Raw genomic sequence first — 19,169 nt, forward strand, 5'->3', positions numbered from 1 at the left:
GAAATAGTCAAAGGGAACCATTGAAGTCAAGGAAAGACCAAGAAAATGGACAGATAGAACATTACAACAATCTAAACGAGAATAGGTCATTCTGTCCAACAAAGCTCGCCAGTCCTATCCACCTAATCTCTCTATTATATAAAAAAAAAAATCCTTCAATGTGACAAGACTTTTTGGAAGAGAGATTTCTTTTCAAGTCCCGCAAAACGAGACTTTTGCCTTGACATTTTTTTCAAGTCACGCCCTCCTCTCAAACAATTTCAACTAAGACCTCACCTCTCATTCGTGTGAATGCTTTTGTCAGACACACTTCCTGCGCTCTCAGCTCTTATACATTTTAACATTTTCCTCACTTTAAGTTCCCAATTAAAGAAGATATATTATGTCCAAATATTATTGAAGAATTTCATCACGAAGTGTTATCAACAGAAAAAATGAGTACACGGGCAATCCGAGCACCGAGAAACAAAGAAGTCAAATGAATCAACACCAAAAATGACGATCAGTTACACGGCAAATTGGTTAAATGCGTATCAATAGACTACTCGGAAACAGTTGATTGTGCTGAAGATGAAAACATCAACTTATAATATCCCAAAGAATATCTAACACACCACCGTCTGTTCTTCCACTGCATGGATTACTGTTTTCTCCAGCTTTCTGGAGTTTTTTGTTGTTTTTTCTGTCCACCCTGGCCATCGGACCTTACTCCTTCTCTATGTTAAATAATGTCACATTTTAATTTATTTTGTCTTTTATTTTTCTTTTCATCATTATGCAAAGCACTTTGAGCTACTTTTTGTATGAAAATGTGCTATATAAATAAATGTTGTTGTTGTAGAAAGAAGGATGTATCCAAGAAAAGTAATGTAGGACATCTTCCACAGATAACATTAGACAACAAAGGAGATTGTGATATGCCATCCATCCATCCATCCATTTTACAACCCGCTGAATCCAAACACAGGGTCACGGGGGTCTGCTGGAGCCAATCCCAGCCAACACAGGGCACAAGGCAGGAACCAATCCTGGGCAGGGTGCCAACCCACCGCAGATTGTGATATGCCATTCGTATTAAACGTTAACAGTTTCTAGTTGGAATAGCTTTTGAAAGGACAAGTCTCAGAGCCAAACATTCGAAAAAGTCATTTTATTTAACAGGGAGAAAGAAACGAAATTTAATCACGGGCAGTTATACGTTGCGTTGATGCAAATGTAACAATTCCTATGAAAATAAAAAAATCTGTTTAAATTGTACATCCGCATCCCCATACGCGAGTAGCAGAACCGCAAAGAGGTTAGCGTGTAGTGCGTGCGGGGGGGTGGGGGGGGTGGGCGCTTGGGGATTGGCGAGTTCTTCCAAAAAACATCAAGTCGAGGTTTGAAAGTCCCTAAAGTCCTCCTGTCCACCCCACTACTTGGTGGCTTATTCCAAGTGTCTGTGGTTCTCTGCGTAATGTTTGTGCAAAATTTCCCCAAACGTGTCCCCGTGTTCTTGTTGGACTCATTTTAAAATCACCGTCTCAATCAACTGAACTAATTCCCTTCATGATTTTAAACACTTGTGACAATCATGTCACCTCTTAACCTTCTTTTGCTTAGAATAGCAGGATGGCATATCAAAACACTCACATGACTGCGTAGGACCTGCTGTGCCAGGTTTTGCCTCCATTTTTAAATAGTATCTGGATAAATAAGGTATCAATTTCTACCAAAAAGCATAACACTTTCAGTGTGTGTCCTCACTTTTGACCCATACAGTATATATAAAGTTCAGATTGTGACTTGGGTTGGCAGTGCAAAGTATGTTCCTTTGAAAGAAGCAGTTGCCTTTGATGAACAGTTTAAGACCCTTGAACTTCAGAGTCATGGAGGTCTAACAGCATATCCTGTAGAAATGAGTGCAAGGCAGGACCCCTGCTCAAAACAAAACACCAGTAAAGCCCAGGGTACAATCTCAGGCACAACTGGGCCAATTTATGTATCCAGTTCTCTACACCCACCATGTTACAAACCCCACTATTTAATGTACTTCATTTTCTCCAATTGCAAATTTAAAACTATGAACGATTATGTGATGTAATCCATTAAACGGTGTTCCTTAATTACATTTAAGTAATTTTGCTGTCCCCAAACATATCATTTAGGCCAAGAAAGGAGCTGCACGTATAATTGTCCTAAGGTTTATGTTTACTTAACCCTCTTTCAAATGTTCGACACATAAGGCTGCATTTTATTTCAGTTATTTTTTTTTTAATGTTTCACCTTTATTTTTAGTCCATAATTTCAAAAAACAAAATATTCAACAGCTAAGAAACTGAAGTAATTCGGTTTAAAATTTGTTCCATACACTTTGTTCTGCTGTCCAATATAATGAATAGGCCTCTGTGGTGCAAAATGTAGTTTTTCTAGTTAAACTCTAAAAATAAAATGAGAGCTAAGTTATAAACAACAAGAAATGACTTTGTGTTGTCATCTTGAACACCAGATACTCACGCCATGTGTTGTCGGCCCGCCTGCATAAGTAAGTCTCGCCGATCTCCACGGACACCTCCTGCTCCCGGCCACCGCCGCAACCCCCAGTCAAGCCGGTTTGCTGCACAGTCAAGCCCGAGGCCGCAGTCCCCCGCTCGCCGCTCTCCAGAGCCCGGTGCAGTGACATTAGGCCCTCATCTTCCTCACCACCGCTACCGTTCGAAGACACCGCCCTTCCAGACTCACTCTCCCCTCTTTCCCCGGCGCTAGTGGGCTCAGATTCGGTTTCCATGCGTTCATCCAAAACGCTACTAAGATCGTGCGGGACCAACGCCATCTTTGTTGTGGTGCGCCAGTACAGGATAAGCAGGTCGCGCACGGAGGAGTCAGGCTGATAGGAAAAGGATGCCGTCAATCACGATTATCGGCGGATCCAACGTGTATTTCTGTTCTTGATTGGTCAATTTGGCTGTCACTCTTTGCGGTAGGGCGGGTCAAAGTACAGAATACGCGGTATCATTTCAAAATCGCGATGAAGACGGTGAGAGGCGGGTCGGTGACTAAATGGAAGCGGAGCGGTTGGTAAGTTCGACGTCAGTCAGCCTTGTAGGTGGGTCTGTATGCAAATGAGAACCGACACGGAGAAAACAACTAGGTCAGAGGTGGCGAACTCCAGGCCTGGAGTGCCACAGTGGCTACAGGTTTTCATTCTAACCCTTTTCCTAATCAGTGACCAGTTTTCACTGCTAATTAACTTTTTCCCCATCACTTTAATAGCCCCGTTAGAAGAGTTCAACCCTCTGAATTGATTCCTTTCTTCATTAAATGACAGCCAAGCAGAAATGAGATGTGAAACAAGCCAACAGATGACCAGCTAAGCTGGGGCTTCAAACTCCAACAAATTTCACACCAATCACTTTCTTAATGAGAAGCCAATTCTTGCTGTTAATTAAACCCGTTATTTAATTCCATGGCTTGTTGCTGCTCTCATTCTGCCACAGCACACATTTCAAAAACTGTTGTTTTTCTGTTCTTTCCAAGAGCACCGTCAAAATGTTTTGGTGACTTCAGAGATTAAACTTACCAAGACCATCACCTCTCTTTAATTTCAGATATTGTGTAATGGGCACAGGGGAGCTGATCATGTGGTGGCTTGTTTTGTGTCTCATTACACCGATCCCTCTCCCACTTGGACAGAGGCAGTGGTGCAGTAAGAATTATGTTTCTAGACTTCTCTAGCACCTTCAACACCATCCAACCTCTGCTCCTTATGGACAAGCTGACAGAGATGGGACTAGATTCATACCTGGTGGCATGGATCATGGACTATCTTACAGACAGACCTCAGTATGTGTGTCCTGGGAACTGCAGGTCTGACATTGTGGTCAGCAGCACAGGAGCACCTCAGGGGACTGTACTTTCTCCAGTCCTGTTCAGCCGATATACATCGGAATTCCAATACAACTCGGAGTCCTGCCACGTGCAAAAGTTCGCTGACGACACTGCTATCGTGGGCTGCATCAGGAGTGGGCAGGAGGAGGAGTATAGGAACCTAATCAAGGAATTTGTTAAATGGTGCGACTCAAACCACCTACACCTGAACACCAGCAAAACCAAGGAGCTGGTGATGGATTTTAGGAGGACCAGGCCCCTCATGGACCCCATGATCATCAGAGGTGACTGTGTGCAGAGGGTGCAGACCTATAAATACCTGGGAGTGCAGCTGGATGATAAATTAGAGTGGACTGCTAATACTGATGATCTGTGTAAGAAAGGACAAAGTCAACTATACTTCCTTAAAGGCTGGCGTCCTTCAACATCTGCAATAAGATGCTGCAGATGTTCTATCAGACGGTTATGGCGAGCACCCTCTTCTACGCAGTGGTGTGCTGGGGAGGCAGCATAAAGAAGAAGGACGCCTCACGCCTGGACAAACTGGTGAGGAAGGCAGGCTCTATTGTGGGCACGGAGCTGGACAGTTTGACATCCCTGGCAGAGTGACGGGCACTGAGCAGGCTCCTGTCAATCATGGAGAATCCACTGCATCCACTGAACAGGATCATCTCCAGACAGAGGAGCAGCTTCAGCGACAGACTGCTGTCACCGTCCTGCTCCACTGACAGACTGAGGAGATCGTTCCTCCATCATACTATGCGACTCTTCAATTCCACTGTGGGAGTAATCGGTAACATTATACCAGCATTTCTCAACCTTTAAGTATTTGCGACCCGAGTTTTCATAACAGTTTTAATCGCGCCCCCCCTAACGTTTTTTTGAAAGGAGCCCACTAATACCAATTTGTTCTTTTTTAATTAATGATATATCATAGATGCATATTTTATTATAACTACTTAACTTTTATCAACATTTATCTAACTCTACAGTGAGGAACATAAGTATTTGAACACCCTGTGATTTTGCAAGTTCTCCCACTTAGAAATCATGGAGGGGGTCTGAAATTCCCATTGTAGGTGTCATTCCCACTGTGAGAGACAGAATGTAAAAATAAATTCAGGAAATCCCATTGTATGATTTGTACAGAATTTATTTGTATTGCACTGCTGCACATAAGTATTTGAACACCTGGCAATCAGCAAGAATTCTGGCTCTCAGAGACCTGTTACTCTGCCTTTAAGAAGTCCACCTCTACTCCACTTAGTAATCTTAATTAGTAGCACCTGTCTGAGCTCTTTAAAGACACCTGTCCACCCCACAGTCAGTCAGACTCCAACTACTACCATGGGCAAGACCACAGAGCTGTCAAAAGACACCAGAGACAAAATTGTGGACTTCCACAAGGCTGGAAAGGGCTACGGGGCAATTGCCAATCAGCAATGAAAATAGATCAGCTGTTGGAGCAATTGTCAGAAAATGGAAAAGGCTAAAGACGACTGTCAGTCTCCCTCAGACTGGGGCTCCATGCAAGATCTCACCTCGTGGGGTATCACAGATGATAAGAAAGGTGAGGAATCAGCCCAGAACTACACAGGAGGAGCTGGTCAATGACATGAAGAGAGCTGGGACCACAGTTTCAATGGTCACTGTCGGTAGAACACTATGCCATCATGGTTTCAAATCACGCATTGCACGGAAGGTTCCCCTGCTCAAGTCATCACATGTCCAGGCCCGTCTGAAGTTTGCCAATGACCATCTGGATGATCCAGAGGAGGCATGGGAGAAAGTCATGTGGTCAGATGAGACCAAAATAGAACTTTTTGGTCTAAACTTCACTCGCCGTGTTTGGAGGAAAAAGAAGGAGGAGTTGCATCCCAAGAACACCATCCCTACTGTGAAGCATGGGGGTGGAAACATCATGCTTTGGGGGTGCTTTTCTGCGAAGGGGACAGGACGACTGCACTGTATTAAGGAGAGGATGAATGGAGCCATGTATTGTGAGATTCTGAGCAACAACCTCCTTCCCTCAGTCAGAGCACTGAAGATGGGTCGTGGCTGGGTCTTCCAACATGACAATGACCCGAAGCACACAGCCAGGATAACCAAGGAGTGGCTCCATAAGAAGCATATCAAGGTTCTGGAGTGGCCTAGCCAGTCTCCAGACCTAAATCCAATCGAAAATCTTTGGAGGGAGCAGAAACTCCGTGTTGTTCACTGCCAGCCCCGGAACCTGACAGATCTAGAGGAGATCTGTGTGGAGGAGTGGGCCAAAATCCCTGTTGCAGTGTGTGTGCAAACCTGGTCAAGAACTACGGGAAACGTTTGACCTCTGTAATTGCAAACAAAGGCTTCTGTACCAAATATTAACACTGATTTTCTCAGGTTTTCAAATACTTATGTGCAGCAGTGCAATACCAATAAATTCTGTACAAATCATACAATGGGATTTCCTGAATTTATTTTTTACATTCTGTCTCTCACAGTGGGAATACACCTACAATGGGAATTTCAGACCCCTCCATGATTTCTAAGTGGGAGAACTTGCAAAATCGCAGGGTGTTCAAATACTTATGTTCCTCACTGTATATTTATTTTTCTAGTATCAGAACCTAGTTTAAGTTAATTTGTTTTGGTTTCAATAGATGGATTTTTCATATTTTCGATTCTTGTTTTCTTTTTTTCACATCTTCGCACCCCCTAGGGGGGCCCGCCCCATAGTTTGAGAACCACTGCATTATACAAAGTTATTGATTGTTATATCTGCATTTTTATCTATCTATCTATCTATCTATCTATCTATCTATCTATCTATCTATCTATCTATCTATCTATCTATCTATTCCCCTGGTTCTTGGTGAGCTCCCCCTGGTGGCACCCACATTACCCAACAGGGCTGAAGAGACGGACTCCATGTCCCATACTGCCCTGCGGGAATCCGAGGAACCATTTCCATCCAGGGGAGCTGCCATCTAGTGTCCCAGGGTATGTAGTATCCTGCAAAGGTTGGTTTCTTTAGTTGAGGGACGCCCCGGTCAGACTGAAATGCCGGCCGCCCATCACAGTACGTAACATTAATTATTGTTCAAACAGTATATCATTTGAGGGTCTTAAGGTACTGTATTCTTATTGAAGTAGCTGCTTCCTTTGAGTATTCAGAGTCATTTACACCAGTGTCTATATACTGCTCATCGGTAATCATCAATAATAGGATTCAATTAAGAGAGTAAAATTCTCACTAAAAGGTGAATATGATAAAAAGAATGTTTAAAATTTAAAGATATGGCAATGAAATGCCAATTTCAGAATGTGTCTTTACATATAACTGTACTAGCACACATATTTCTGAATGCGAAATAAAAGACGAAAAACACTAAACAATCAGATTACTTAAGAAGTGAGACAACCATTTATTTGTAACATTGTTCGGAATTTCATCAGTGGTACACCAGGACTGGACTTGGGAGTCCCTGCCCTGTGGGATTTTAAGGTCGGCGAAGAAGGGCAGGCCAAGGCAGCACCTGCCCACCAGCATTCACTCCACAGGACAGTTGTGAGCACAGCAGCTGCCTGTGGCTTGGCCTTGATCTGCTCTAGGGCCACCCTTAAGGAGATGTGAAAATAAAAAAAGACCTCTGGCAGGTCCTGTCACTAGAAAGACCTCGCTCACTGACTCCTCCCCTTTCCGGTTCACCTCCTCACACACTGGAACTGGCCGCAAATTTGTGGGCTGTGAGTCAGAATGTAATGGCTCCCTCTTCCAGTGATTTAATCTCTTCTTGTATTTATTTGCTTGATACGTTTTGTATGTCTTTGCATTTATCCACTTTCCTGTGTTTCACTTGCTTAATAAAGCAAATTTTAGATGTTTCATCTCAGCGTGGCCTTTATTTTGTGTTTAGGAACATCTTAAGACCACCTACTCCCCACTGGCCATTATGTCTGCCGGACTCAGGTGAATGGTGCAAAAGAAACCGGCTGCAGCTCACTTTACGTAAGGAGAAGGAGATGATAATGAACTTCAGGAGCTCCAAGGCCACCCTGGTCTTCTGCCGTTTTGGAGGAGTTGACAAATCTACAAGTCCGTGGAGATGCCCCTGGTTAACAGGCTTACGTACAGTGCAGGTACAGTCAGAGTTTGGGTCTTATTTTATGAAAAAGGCTGAGACCCTTTGGAATGTGCAGGCCTACATTTCAGATGTTCTTTAATAGCAGGTGCAATCTACAACTTCAAGTTTATTGTCATTTGTGCAGAGTTCAGTCAAAAATCTTGCATGTCTTCTCAGGGTGGGGATCACAGAATGCAACATACCTACAAAAATATAGCTATTTCAACATTTGAGGTACAGTTGTTACATTTCCACTGGTTTTTGTAAACTGCAGTACAGGCAGGTAAAGTGACTTACTCATTGTCACACAGTGTCAGTAGCAGCATTTGAAACCACAACCTCAGTGCTTGAAGTTCAAAGTGTCAACCTCTTCACCATTTCGCCATATATATATATATATATATATATATATATATATATATATATATATATATATAAAAATATGGTGACCACCAGGGGGTATTGTAGAACCCCAGACACAACCTCACAGACACCAGTTCCAATATAAATAAAAGGTTTATTTACACAAGTACCTTGTTTAAAGGCTTCAAAAAGGGCGTACAGCACTATTCTTCTCTTCTCTTTCTCTCCTTTCACTCCTCCAGGTAAGCTGTGTCCTTCTCCCCTCCCAACTCCAACTCACCTGGATGAGGTTGAATGGCAGCTTTTATCTTGGAGTACTTCTGGTGCTAGGGCATAGGAAGTTCCACAAAGAAGGGACTGTTAATCCCTTCAGCCCCCACTGGCGGCCCCATGGAACCCAAGAGGGCTGGCTGCATCTTAGGACTACAGGTCCCAGCATGCCCTGAGGGCGTCCGAGTAGGGATCCTAATCTAAGGTGGCTGCCACTTAACATGTTGGAGAAGAAAATGTCCTGAAGAAATTGCCTTCCCTGGTCCTTCCATTATGCTGTCCTCTCCACTAGGTAAGGATCCTGTTCAGTCCCGGCCCGGTTGCCAGTCTCTATATGTCATCCCTTATGTGAGTATATATATATATATATATATATATATATATATATATATATATATATATATATATATATATATATATATATATATATATGAACACACACATACATTTCTTGTTCAGTCATTTTCTAACCCACTTAGTCCTGAACTGGGTTGTGGGAGTCTGCTGGAACCTATCCCAGTTAGCATAGGGCGCAATGCAGGAACAAACCCTAGACAGGGCACCAGTCCATTGCAGGGCAAACACACACTAGGGGCCAATTTAGAATCAGCAGTTCTCCTAAGCTTCATGTCTTTGGAATGTGGGAGGAAACTGGAGCACCCAAAGGAAACCCATGCAGACATGCGGAGAACATGCAAACTCCATGCAGGGAGGACCCAGGACGCAAACCCTGGTCTCCTTACTGTGAGACAACAGCGCTACCACTGTGCCACTATGCCACCCATACGATTGGAGTTTTTTATTTTAAATAAATCTGCAAATCTTTCTGAAAAACATATTTCTACGTTTTATCATTATGGTTATTGAATGTGGATTGATGGGCAAAAATGGCAAATTAATCCATCTAAAATTAAATCTGCAATACAATGAAGGGTGTAGTAACTGAGAGGGTCTGAATACTTTCTGAATTCACTACATATGAGGGCAGTTGAAAACGTTTCTGCAAGGAAGTTCCACAAAGAAGGGACTGTTAATCCCTTCAGCCCCCACTGGCTGCCCCTATGAAACCCGAGAGGACTGCATCACAGGACTACAGTCCCAGCATACCCTGAGGGTGGCCGAATAGGGATCCTAATCAAAGGTGGCTACCACTTAACATTTTGGTGAAGAAAATGTCCTGAAGAAATTGACTTCCCTGGTCCTTCCATTATGCTGTCCTCCCCACTGGTTAAGGATCCCTGTTCAGTCCCGGCCTGGATGCCAGTCTCTATATGTCATCCATTATGTATATATATATATATATATATATATATATATATATACAGTACATACATACATGAACACACACATACATTTCTTGTTCAGTCATTTTCCAACCCACTAAGTCCTGAACTGGGTTGCAGGAGTCTGCTGGAACCTATCCCAGTTAGCATAGGGCGCAAGGTAGGAACAAACCCCAGACAGGGCACTGCAGGGCAAACACACACCAATCACACATTAGGGGCCAATTTAGAATCGCCAGTTCTCCTAAGCTTCATGTCTTTGGAATGTGGGAGGAAACTGGAGCACCCAAAGGAAACTCACGCAGACATGCAGAGAACAAGCAAACTCCATGCAGGGAGGACCCAGGACTCAAACCCTGGTCTCCTTACTGTTAGACAGCAGCGCTCCCACTGTGCCACCCATACGATCTGAGCTTTTGATTTTTAATAAATCTGCAAACCTTTCTGAAAAACACGTTTCTACCTTTTATCATTATGGTTATTGAATGTCGATTGATGGGCAAAAATGGCAAATTAATCCATCTAAAATGAAATCTGCAATACAATAAGGGGTGTAGTAACTGAGAGGGTCTGAATACTTTCTGAATTCAATACATACGAGGGCAGTTCAAAAAGTTTCCGCACTTTTTTTTAAACTCTGTTTATTAAGAATTTCAAACACAAATGACATCACTTTTCTACACAGTCACCTTCGTTTGCGATGTAATTTTCCCAGCGTCGTACCAACTGTTTAATGCCCAATTACTCCTCCTCCCACTCCCTCTGGAAACATTTTGAAAGTCCCTCGTATATTCACACTTAGGCAATATTTGCATACATTTGTATATATGTGTTAATTTTTTTTTACTCAAATTGTTCAAGACATACAGCTAACAAATGTCCAAGAATGTTATAAATAACGGAGAAAGCCAAACCATGAAACTGGATTATTTAACTTAATTTATAAACTTAATGAAGAATTTGTTAACAAGAGCCCAAAATACAAAATTCAAAAATGCAGAATTTCATAAACAAAAATTCTAAATTTTAAAGTAATACAAAAAAATGAAACGGTAAGTAAATACAGTAATGGTGAATAAAATAAAAAATAAATCCAAATCCGTCAAAAATACAGAAACAAAGAGAAGTTAAAATAATAAGCAGAAAAAAAAATAACTGCAATAAAATGAACCACAGACCTAAAAAGTAATTAATCCAATTATGAAGTGAAAGTAAAGATACCAAGAAAATCCAACATATTCATTAAGGCACAGAAGCTTACAAGAGAGAACACAAAGGGGAGTTGGAGGAGAGCTAAGGGGTCCCTAAGGAAGCTGTGGCAGCATGTGATTTAGACAGGTAGTTAATCGATCAATCAATTACAGTAATTAATTACAAAATGAACAGCAGTAATAATATACAAGCCAAAATAAGAGTAACACGATTGCTTCGGCTAGATTAGGCGCTGCTGAACATTGGGCTGGCGTGTCAGGACCTCGTGTACACTCAGAGGAGACGTGAGGCTGAGCTCCGAGGTGATGAGTGGCACACATTTCACTTTTTGTGCACACACAGCATGTGCACGGCATCCTGGGCGAGGCTGATTTGCTGCCCCAGTTTTACATGTGGTGAAACAGAACCTTGCATGTGTTGTGTCAGCGCTTCCTGTTTATCTGCACTCCATACCATACCTGTCTTTAAAAAGTATGCTGGGACGGCTGGAGGCCCAAAGGGAAGCTCTCTCTGTGTGTGTGTGTGTGTGTGTGTGTGCATGCTGCATGTGTAGATCAGGTGGAAAAGGGTTTGATGTTGGAGGGGCGCAATTCACCCTACTGCACCCTTGAATCTTTTCTATTGGACACCTTCTTCTTTTGCATGTAACCATGGCATGAAAACCTGCGGCCTGAAGGTTACGCATATCTAATATGTCACCAGCTAAAGCAATTTCCTTCTTTTATTGTGAAATATGTGTTTAGGAGAAAAATATGGTGTGATAAAGCTGAAGTTTTAGCACGCTGAAACTGTGCCTCACTCTGTAAATCAGAAAATGTAATGTCTTAGCTAGGAAAGAAAGAAAGAAAGAAAGAAAGAAAGAAAGAAAGAAAGAAAGAAAGAAAGAAAGAAAGAAAGAAAGAAAGAAAGAAAGAAGCAATCAATTGACTGTCCATCAGCCACACAGCTAATTCTACACGTTGCTCAACATTCATATTATCCAGATAGTCGTCCAAATGCACATAATCCCCCAAATATGCTGTCCTCAGATGCCAGCTTTTATGGTGGGGTGAAGTGGGGTTTCAGTTAAGTGGATATTTTAGCGTTCACGTTTTGGAACCATCATGGAATGACCTGAGTCAAGTGGTAACTCACAACTCCTGGAGAACAAGGTGAAAGACCATACACGTTTTAGCAGTACCACCATCGTGGCATCATCTTCCACTCTGAGCCTTACAAAGAAGTCTTCAAGATGACATCCTCTGCTGATGGAGGAGGAGGCAAGTCGGTCCCACCATTTGTCTCTGCTTCAGGTTTTGGTGGGTCAGCAGAGGTTGGTGTCGGCTGAACGTTATTGCTTAGCGGTCCTTCCTTGGCGTGGGTGACACACCCATTTTCTTCTGGGGGAGAGGAGGAAGTGGTGGTACCATTTGGTTTTTCCGCCATTGAAGGAAGGCCATTCGAATGTGGGCTCAAGAGAGGCTGGCTCAGGTTGTCTTCTTCCTTTTTGCTCAAGTCCTTCATTTCTTGGATGTTGACCGATTCCAGAATGACTGACGCCTGCCGGGACTTGCGCTTCCCAAAGAAGGTGGAGAGGGAGGTCCGCTTGTTCACTGCATCAGGGGCCTTGTCGCTGACTCCACCCTCATCTTCAACTGTGACGTTATCCTCCTTAAGTGGCATGGGACCAGCCCAGGCATCTTCCTCCTTACCCTTCTTTTTCTTCTTGATCAGGCTTGAGTTGAGGGTCTTGGACCTTTGCCTCTTCTTGCAGCTGATGCAGAAAGTTAATACAATACAGAGTGAAATAAGCAAGGCTATGACAAGAAAGATAACAATCCATGTCAAGTTGCTGCTAGATTTTTCTGTGTCATTTTTGACAGTGGTGAATGCCATCAAAGAAAAGCTGGTCAATATCATGGATGGAGTGCTAAGTTTCTCTTCACCTTCTCCTTCCATGATGGGTGCCCCAGATGAACTGAGTAGGGTAGTGCTGACAGTGGTAGAAGTGGACAGTGACAATTTCAATGGAGTTGTTTGCAGAGGCTTGCTGGTGACCTGTTTACTTGATGTACTTTTGGTGGGCACTCTAGTGGTTGGTAGTACCAGCATTGACTTAGTCAAGGTTGTAGAGTCCACGGAAGAAGGTCTGGATGTTCCTACTGGGGCATTTGTACTGGATTCACTTTTGGTGGTTCTTCTAGTGGCTGATAGACCCAACAGTGAGTTACTCGAGGGTGCAGAATGTGTGGAGTAAGGTTTTGTGATGATATTGGTCTCTTCTACTTTATCCGTTGCACGTCCCATGGTTGACGGATCAGCCGTAGTGGAGACCTTGCTTGTTGTTTCCACCATCTTTTCTTCTGTGATTGACACTGGGGTAGTATTGAACGTCGAAACCTTCGGAGCTATCTCTGCCTCCGTTTTTCTTTCTGGTTCTCTCCTTGTTTGAACTTCCCCTTTAAAGATTCCTGTAGTTTGGGTATCACTTAAATTGGGTATATTATTGTGACCGCTGAGGCCGTTGTGAGTGGCTGACTCTGAGTGGCTGTTCGCATGTTCGGTAGTGTTCTGAGCAAAAACCACTCGAGTGACCAGTAGCAGGCAGCAGAGGAGCTTCATCCTGGTGGTGGTGGGGGGTGGGGGGTGAAGCTGGTCTGACCTCTAGAACACTGAGATCTCACACTCTGATTGCAACAAGGGAAGGAGCTTCATGTACTTCCTGTTTGTAAGAGACCTGCAGGAAGGCAAGAGAGAAGAGTTAATGAGGTCAGTACTGTCCTCCTGACTTCTCCTACTAGATCATTTCACACGGTGGGTCTCCTGTCCATCCTGCATGCCAGTTCATTTTCACCTTCCCTGTCTTGATTGACCTGTCATACAGTGCATTTGACCGCTGTCACTGATGAGAAATTCACACAGCCAGTGCACCTTTCAGAGCCACTGGACCTTAATTTGGGTCGCTGGATTCAGAGAGCAGAACCCAACCATCTTAGCCAATTAAGCTTGAGGAGGACCCCTCTCCCAAGAAAGTGACGAGTCAGGCCTCTGACACTGAGACCATTTACTTTTCACTGCCTGCTCTCTCAATTTCAACCTTACTATACTCAAGTCCTCCCACCTGAGTGAATCCCACACGAGCCACCAAGAGTCACCGGCAAGGATTTTACCTTGGAAACCGCCCTATCTTGGTTGCACATTTAAATTCAGAGCTGCTGGACATAAACTTGGGCTTCTGGATTCAGAATATTCAGTACTTCACTACACTGTAAAGTCATTTTAGTCAGTTGAGCTAAAGGAGGACCCTCAATGTGACCTATCAGGCTTCTGACTCCAAGAGTTTCTTTTCTTTTGCCTCTCAATTCCAGCCTTGATATGCTCACCCTCCTTCCACCTGAGAGAATCCCACACAAGCCCCCAAATTCCACCAGTGAGAAGTTTACTCTAAGATTCCCAACCACACTTATAGCTGCTGTGCTTCTCAATTCAGAGTGCAGAGCATACTAGACTATACCCTATAGCCATCTAAACCAGCTGAGCTAAAGGAGGTCCTTCAGAACAGGTCACCCACCTGAAGCTAAGCATGTTCTGGCCTGGCCAGAAAAGCCACCCACCTGAAGCTAAGCATGTTCTGGCCTGGCCAGAAAAGCTTGGGTTGCTACTGGAAGTGGTGTTGGTGAGGCCAGCAGGGGGTTGCTTACCCTGTGGTCTGTGTGTGGATCCCAATGCCCACCCTTGCATTGCTGATCTTCAGGTGAGATGTAAAACCGAGGTCCTGACTCTCGGTGGCCATAAAAGATCCTTGGGCATCCTTCGTACATAGTAGGGTGTATCCTGATGTCCAGGCTAAATTGCCCACCACGGCCTTGTCATTCTGCCCCCCCCCCCCCCCCCCCCCCCCAATCATCCGCTGTCTCTAAATGACTCTCTCTCTCTCACCACTTTATCACCTAACAGCTAATTTGTGGTGAGCATACAGGCGTAAAGATGGCTGCTGTCACTTCATCCAGGTGGATGCTACACATTAGTGGTGGTTGAAGTGGCTCCCCAGTCACTGAAGCATTTTGAGTAGTGAGAAAATACACTAAATAAATATAAGGAATTATTATTATTATTTTTATTATTGTTATTGTTATTATTAGTGACCAATCAGGTTTCAGTCTGTGATTCTGTCTTTTTGTCACAGTGGACTCCCTCCACTGCAGCCACCCTAATCTTGCCTCTTTCACCACACTCTCCCCTCCCTGACAGAGTGAATCCCATCAGAGCCCCCATATTTCATTGGCTCAGAATTTCCTCCGGGTCACACCTCTCTTGATTGCACATCCTGACACAGAGCGGTTGGCTGCGAACTCAGGCTTCTGAATTTAGACTATACCCTATGGCGGTCTAGACCAGCTGAGCTAAAGGAGGTCCACCTACCTCCCCTCTACTGACCAATCCAATACTTCTGACTGCGAGGGTGTCGACTCTTCACAGCGGCCCGTCTTCCATTTCAGCCTTGCTACACTCGCCCTTCCCCAATGTGAGCTAATCCTGAAGATCATACACATGTCAGCATCAAGTCATTGAAGGGGGGCGGCACTCCGTATAACTTCACGTGTTCGCTCGGAGCTGCTGGACGCGTACTTAAGCATCTAGATTCAGCATAGTTAGTTACAGCCATCCTGGTGGGCTTCTGACTGCAGTGGTGTTTTCTCTCCGCAGTGGGCTCTCTCCATTGTGACCTCACTAGTGTACCGTATACTCGGTCCTACCCACAGGAGCCCCCAGAGTGTCACTGGGGAGAAATATCCAAAATGCAAAGCATCTCGAGTTGGGAAGCCTCACTTGGGCCCCTGGATTTAGGATGGAGAGTACACCCGTATTGGTCAGGTCAGGTTTCAAGGGCATTGTCATGTGTGCCCAGTTACAATTAAACTCTTCCTCGCCAGTATACCTAAAACAGTTGATAGCAGGACAACACAAACAAAAGGCTTGTACTCTACTGTGCCCTTGTAAAAGTCTAATGGCGAGTGACCAACTGGCCTCTCTTCATTTTATGCCACACATCTTCTTAAATATTGGTCAGTTTGGGGATTTTACCTGCTCCAGTTTACCACATGTCCACTTGAAATGATCCAAGCAAGTGTTGCAGCCCTTCCTCATTTTGTCTCATGGCTACCTGGGCCATGTCTTACACGTCACATCGATGTCCAGCATAACCTTGACTATATCAAGACCCCCTTCTTGTTCATGTTAATCCTCGAGAATAGGGAGTCATATTTAGGGGTGTCTATCAAACACTGCCACCCAGTGTACTGGGGAATACTCAGCCCTGAGAGGCAGCCATCCCTCTCTTCCACTCTGTTATCCTCCCGACTGGGAAATGGAATAGCTTGGATGTGCATTTGTCCATTCATGACCTCCCGGCCAGGTAAAAGTACACCATCTGTGATGGCCAGGATCTCAGCCAATCCGCGTCCTCTATGATACAGCATGTTATTGTATTGTATTCTCTAGTATCTGTGGTGGGTTGGCACCCTGCCTGGGATTGGTTCCTGCCTTATGCCCTGTGTTGGCTGGGATTGGCTCTAGCAGACACCCATGACCTTGTGTTCGGATTCAGTGGGTTAGAAAATGGATGGATGGATGGATGGATTCTCTAGTATAACAAAGTATGGCATATTATAGTATTGTAAAGTATAGTATGATATGAAACTGTATAGTACAGATTTGTATTGTAATACATAATATAGTAGAGTATAATATATATATCTAATCCTGTCTACTTTACCAAATTCAATCTATCTATCTATCTATCTATCTATCTATCTATCTATCTATCTATCTATCTATCTATCTATCTATCTATCTATCTATCTATCTATCTATCTAATCCTGCCTACTATACCAACTTCTATTTAATCCTGCCTACTATACCAAATTCTATCTATCTATCTATCTATCTATCTATCTATCTATCTATCTATCTATCTATCTATCTATCTATCTATCTATCTATCTATCTATCTATCGTCACCTAGCCTTATCTCCTTGATAATTTTAATAGATGATGTTTGTCTCCATTTACGTCAATCAGTTTGGATCTTCTTTGTGTTACTGAGTGTTTACACTGGCCTCTCCCGTTATGTGTATGCAGTATGTAATTATCAGTTTGTAATCTACCTGTGAACTTGTGCTAGTGCTCTAAGTCTAGTGCTATATATAATAATGATATTGAAATGCAAACATTTTTCCAGATGATGCCTTTGTTCTTCAGTGGTCCTTCCATTGAAAGCTGTTTTAACTCCATTCCTATTAAAATATGAGCCCAACATGCTATCCAGTAATTACAAATTGAATGAAATTTAACCTTAGTGAAGCACAACAATGTTGCAGCATCACAGAGATATCTCACTACATCTGTACAAAAATCTAGCCACATGTAGAAATGACTTTAACTCCACATTCCTGCTGCACATTGCAGATCATCCATCCATCCATTATCCAACCCGCTATATCCTAACTACAGGGTCACAGGGGTATGCTGGAGCCAATCCCAGCTAACACAGGGCGCAAGGCAGGAAACAAACCCCGGGCAGGGCGCCAGCCCACCGCAGACATTGCAGATCATCATTGCATCAACAAGTGATCATTTTTAAACATGAGCACATCACTTTTGACATGAGAGGTCGTATATGTAACTGTTCCTTAACTAATTTTTTGATCTTTGCATCAGAGTTTGCGTGGGCCGGAATTTGAGGCCAACGTGTTGAGGCAAAGGTGCTAACCAGCGAGCCAACACTACTGCATTTTCACACACTGCCACATCCATCCTATTTGGTAGGCTTTAAATCGCCATCCATCCAAGCCATCTATTTTGTGAACTCATCCAGCCATTCATCCTTCCATCTCTCCATCCATTTGCTTTCTGAACTTGCTCAGTCAGGTCCTACAGAACACTCCCAGACTGGGCCAGCTTAGAGAGGCCCAGTGAACATGTGGGAAGACATCTTGCAGAAAACCAACAGAGAGAAGATGCAGACTCCACGGGATTTGAATTCAGACCCCTACGCCTCCCAGATCTTTGCAAGTGTTTCAGAACCCCAGAAGTCCACAGCGCTACGTCTCTGTGTCCTTCTTGTCCCACATTTTGAGATTTAGAGCTTCAGAACTGGGCTTCCTTTTAATGATATAAGTCGAAGCCTCTGATTGCCTGCCACATGTCCTCCTACCCAGGCGCTGTGCCAAGCTGCAAGTGAAATTTTGCCCACACCCAATTGAAGCAGCAGAGGTAGACCTGCTCTGGATGTCCAAATTTGCAGCGCCAGGTCTTCTGTATGGATACATGCCGCCATTTAGTGCAGTAACACACCATGCTCTGCACTGCTGGTGAATCAGTGTCCTGTGTGTCGCCATCATGGACCGTTGCCCCCTCAGAACCCAAGTGGCAGACAATGCGTCTGACAGCACACGACCCCGAAGACAGGCTTGCTGGGATGAGTAGGGGGGCACAGGAGGATGAGAAAGCCACAGATTGTATACCACACTCACCAGACTAGCAGTAAGTCATCCCACTGGGCTCCTTGAGTCTTCGAGTGCCACCTCCGTGCTGGCGCTGTGACCGTCTCCCTCGGTAGCTCCAACTCGAGTGTGCGTCCTGCTCTGTGCTGTTGTGGTGAGTGCACGCTTCCTGTTGATTAGCATGAAAAGAACACAACTGCAGAGGAAGTAACGGGCTGACGGCACAGGAGGAGCGGGGCGTCACTGGTCAGAGTGAGCCCCCAGGAGTGAGTGGAGGGGGCACTGCTCGTGTGGGGAGTACAAGCTGCCGGGAATGTGTGACAGACCCCTTCCTCCTCCCCGTCCCATTTAAAAACCTATCCTGGTAGGGCAGTTGGCACCTATGGTGTCGGTAACTCGGGGTCAGGTGCCAGTCGGTTTTTTGTGCCCATCCGTGTGCAGCGGTTTCTTTGGAGGGCTCACATGCTTTGCCACCGAAGAGCTGAATCGAAACTTTCAACTCCTCCCTTCGGCTCTGTGGTTTTGTGAGGGCCTGGAAAAATGTGTGTCGTTGAAAGTGAGTCACGGCACTGCCACCAAC

The 19,169-nt window shown here is 44.2% G+C and overlaps 2 protein-coding genes and 1 long non-coding RNA gene across 3 annotated transcripts in view; 1 reads left to right on the forward strand and 2 right to left on the reverse strand.

Annotated features, from left to right (window-relative positions):
- The window catches only part of kat8 (K(lysine) acetyltransferase 8), a 34,325-nt gene extending 31,473 nt beyond the window's left edge, over positions 1–2,852 (reverse strand). The window contains exon 1 of the mRNA XM_028814907.2: positions 2,497–2,852. Within this exon, the coding sequence (XP_028670740.1) occupies positions 2,497–2,812 (316 nt within the window). The 5' untranslated portion in view covers positions 2,813–2,852. The remainder of the gene's footprint in view (positions 1–2,496) is intronic.
- A 5,817-nt stretch (positions 2,853–8,669) lies between these two features.
- Positions 8,670–10,134, forward strand: LOC127529782 (uncharacterized). Its single transcript, XR_007936393.1, has 3 exons — positions 8,670–8,814; positions 9,751–9,894; positions 9,935–10,134. It is a non-coding gene; the product is annotated as an uncharacterized LOC127529782 (long non-coding RNA).
- A 680-nt stretch (positions 10,135–10,814) lies between these two features.
- si:ch73-248e21.7 (leukosialin) lies at positions 10,815–18,822 on the reverse strand. Its single transcript, XM_028814908.2, has 2 exons — positions 18,620–18,822; positions 10,815–13,820 (listed from the first exon to the last, which is right to left on the reverse strand). Exon 2 carries the CDS (start codon positions 13,703–13,705, stop codon positions 12,317–12,319), a length of 1,389 nt encoding a protein of 462 aa, XP_028670741.2. The 5' UTR covers positions 13,706–13,820; positions 18,620–18,822; the 3' UTR covers positions 10,815–12,316.
- Positions 18,823–19,169: the final 347 nt, after the last annotated feature.

This window comes from Erpetoichthys calabaricus, chromosome 12 (genome assembly GCF_900747795.2).
Source record: "Erpetoichthys calabaricus chromosome 12, fErpCal1.3, whole genome shotgun sequence".
NCBI classification, from domain to species: Eukaryota; Metazoa; Chordata; class Cladistia; order Polypteriformes; family Polypteridae; genus Erpetoichthys; species Erpetoichthys calabaricus.

Bases quoted from the DNA above. Each gene is read 5' to 3' on its own strand.
- si:ch73-248e21.7 (XM_028814908.2), bottom strand. From the start codon at position 13,705: ATGAAGCTCCTCTGCTGCCTGCTACTGGTCACTCGAGTGGTTTTTGCT.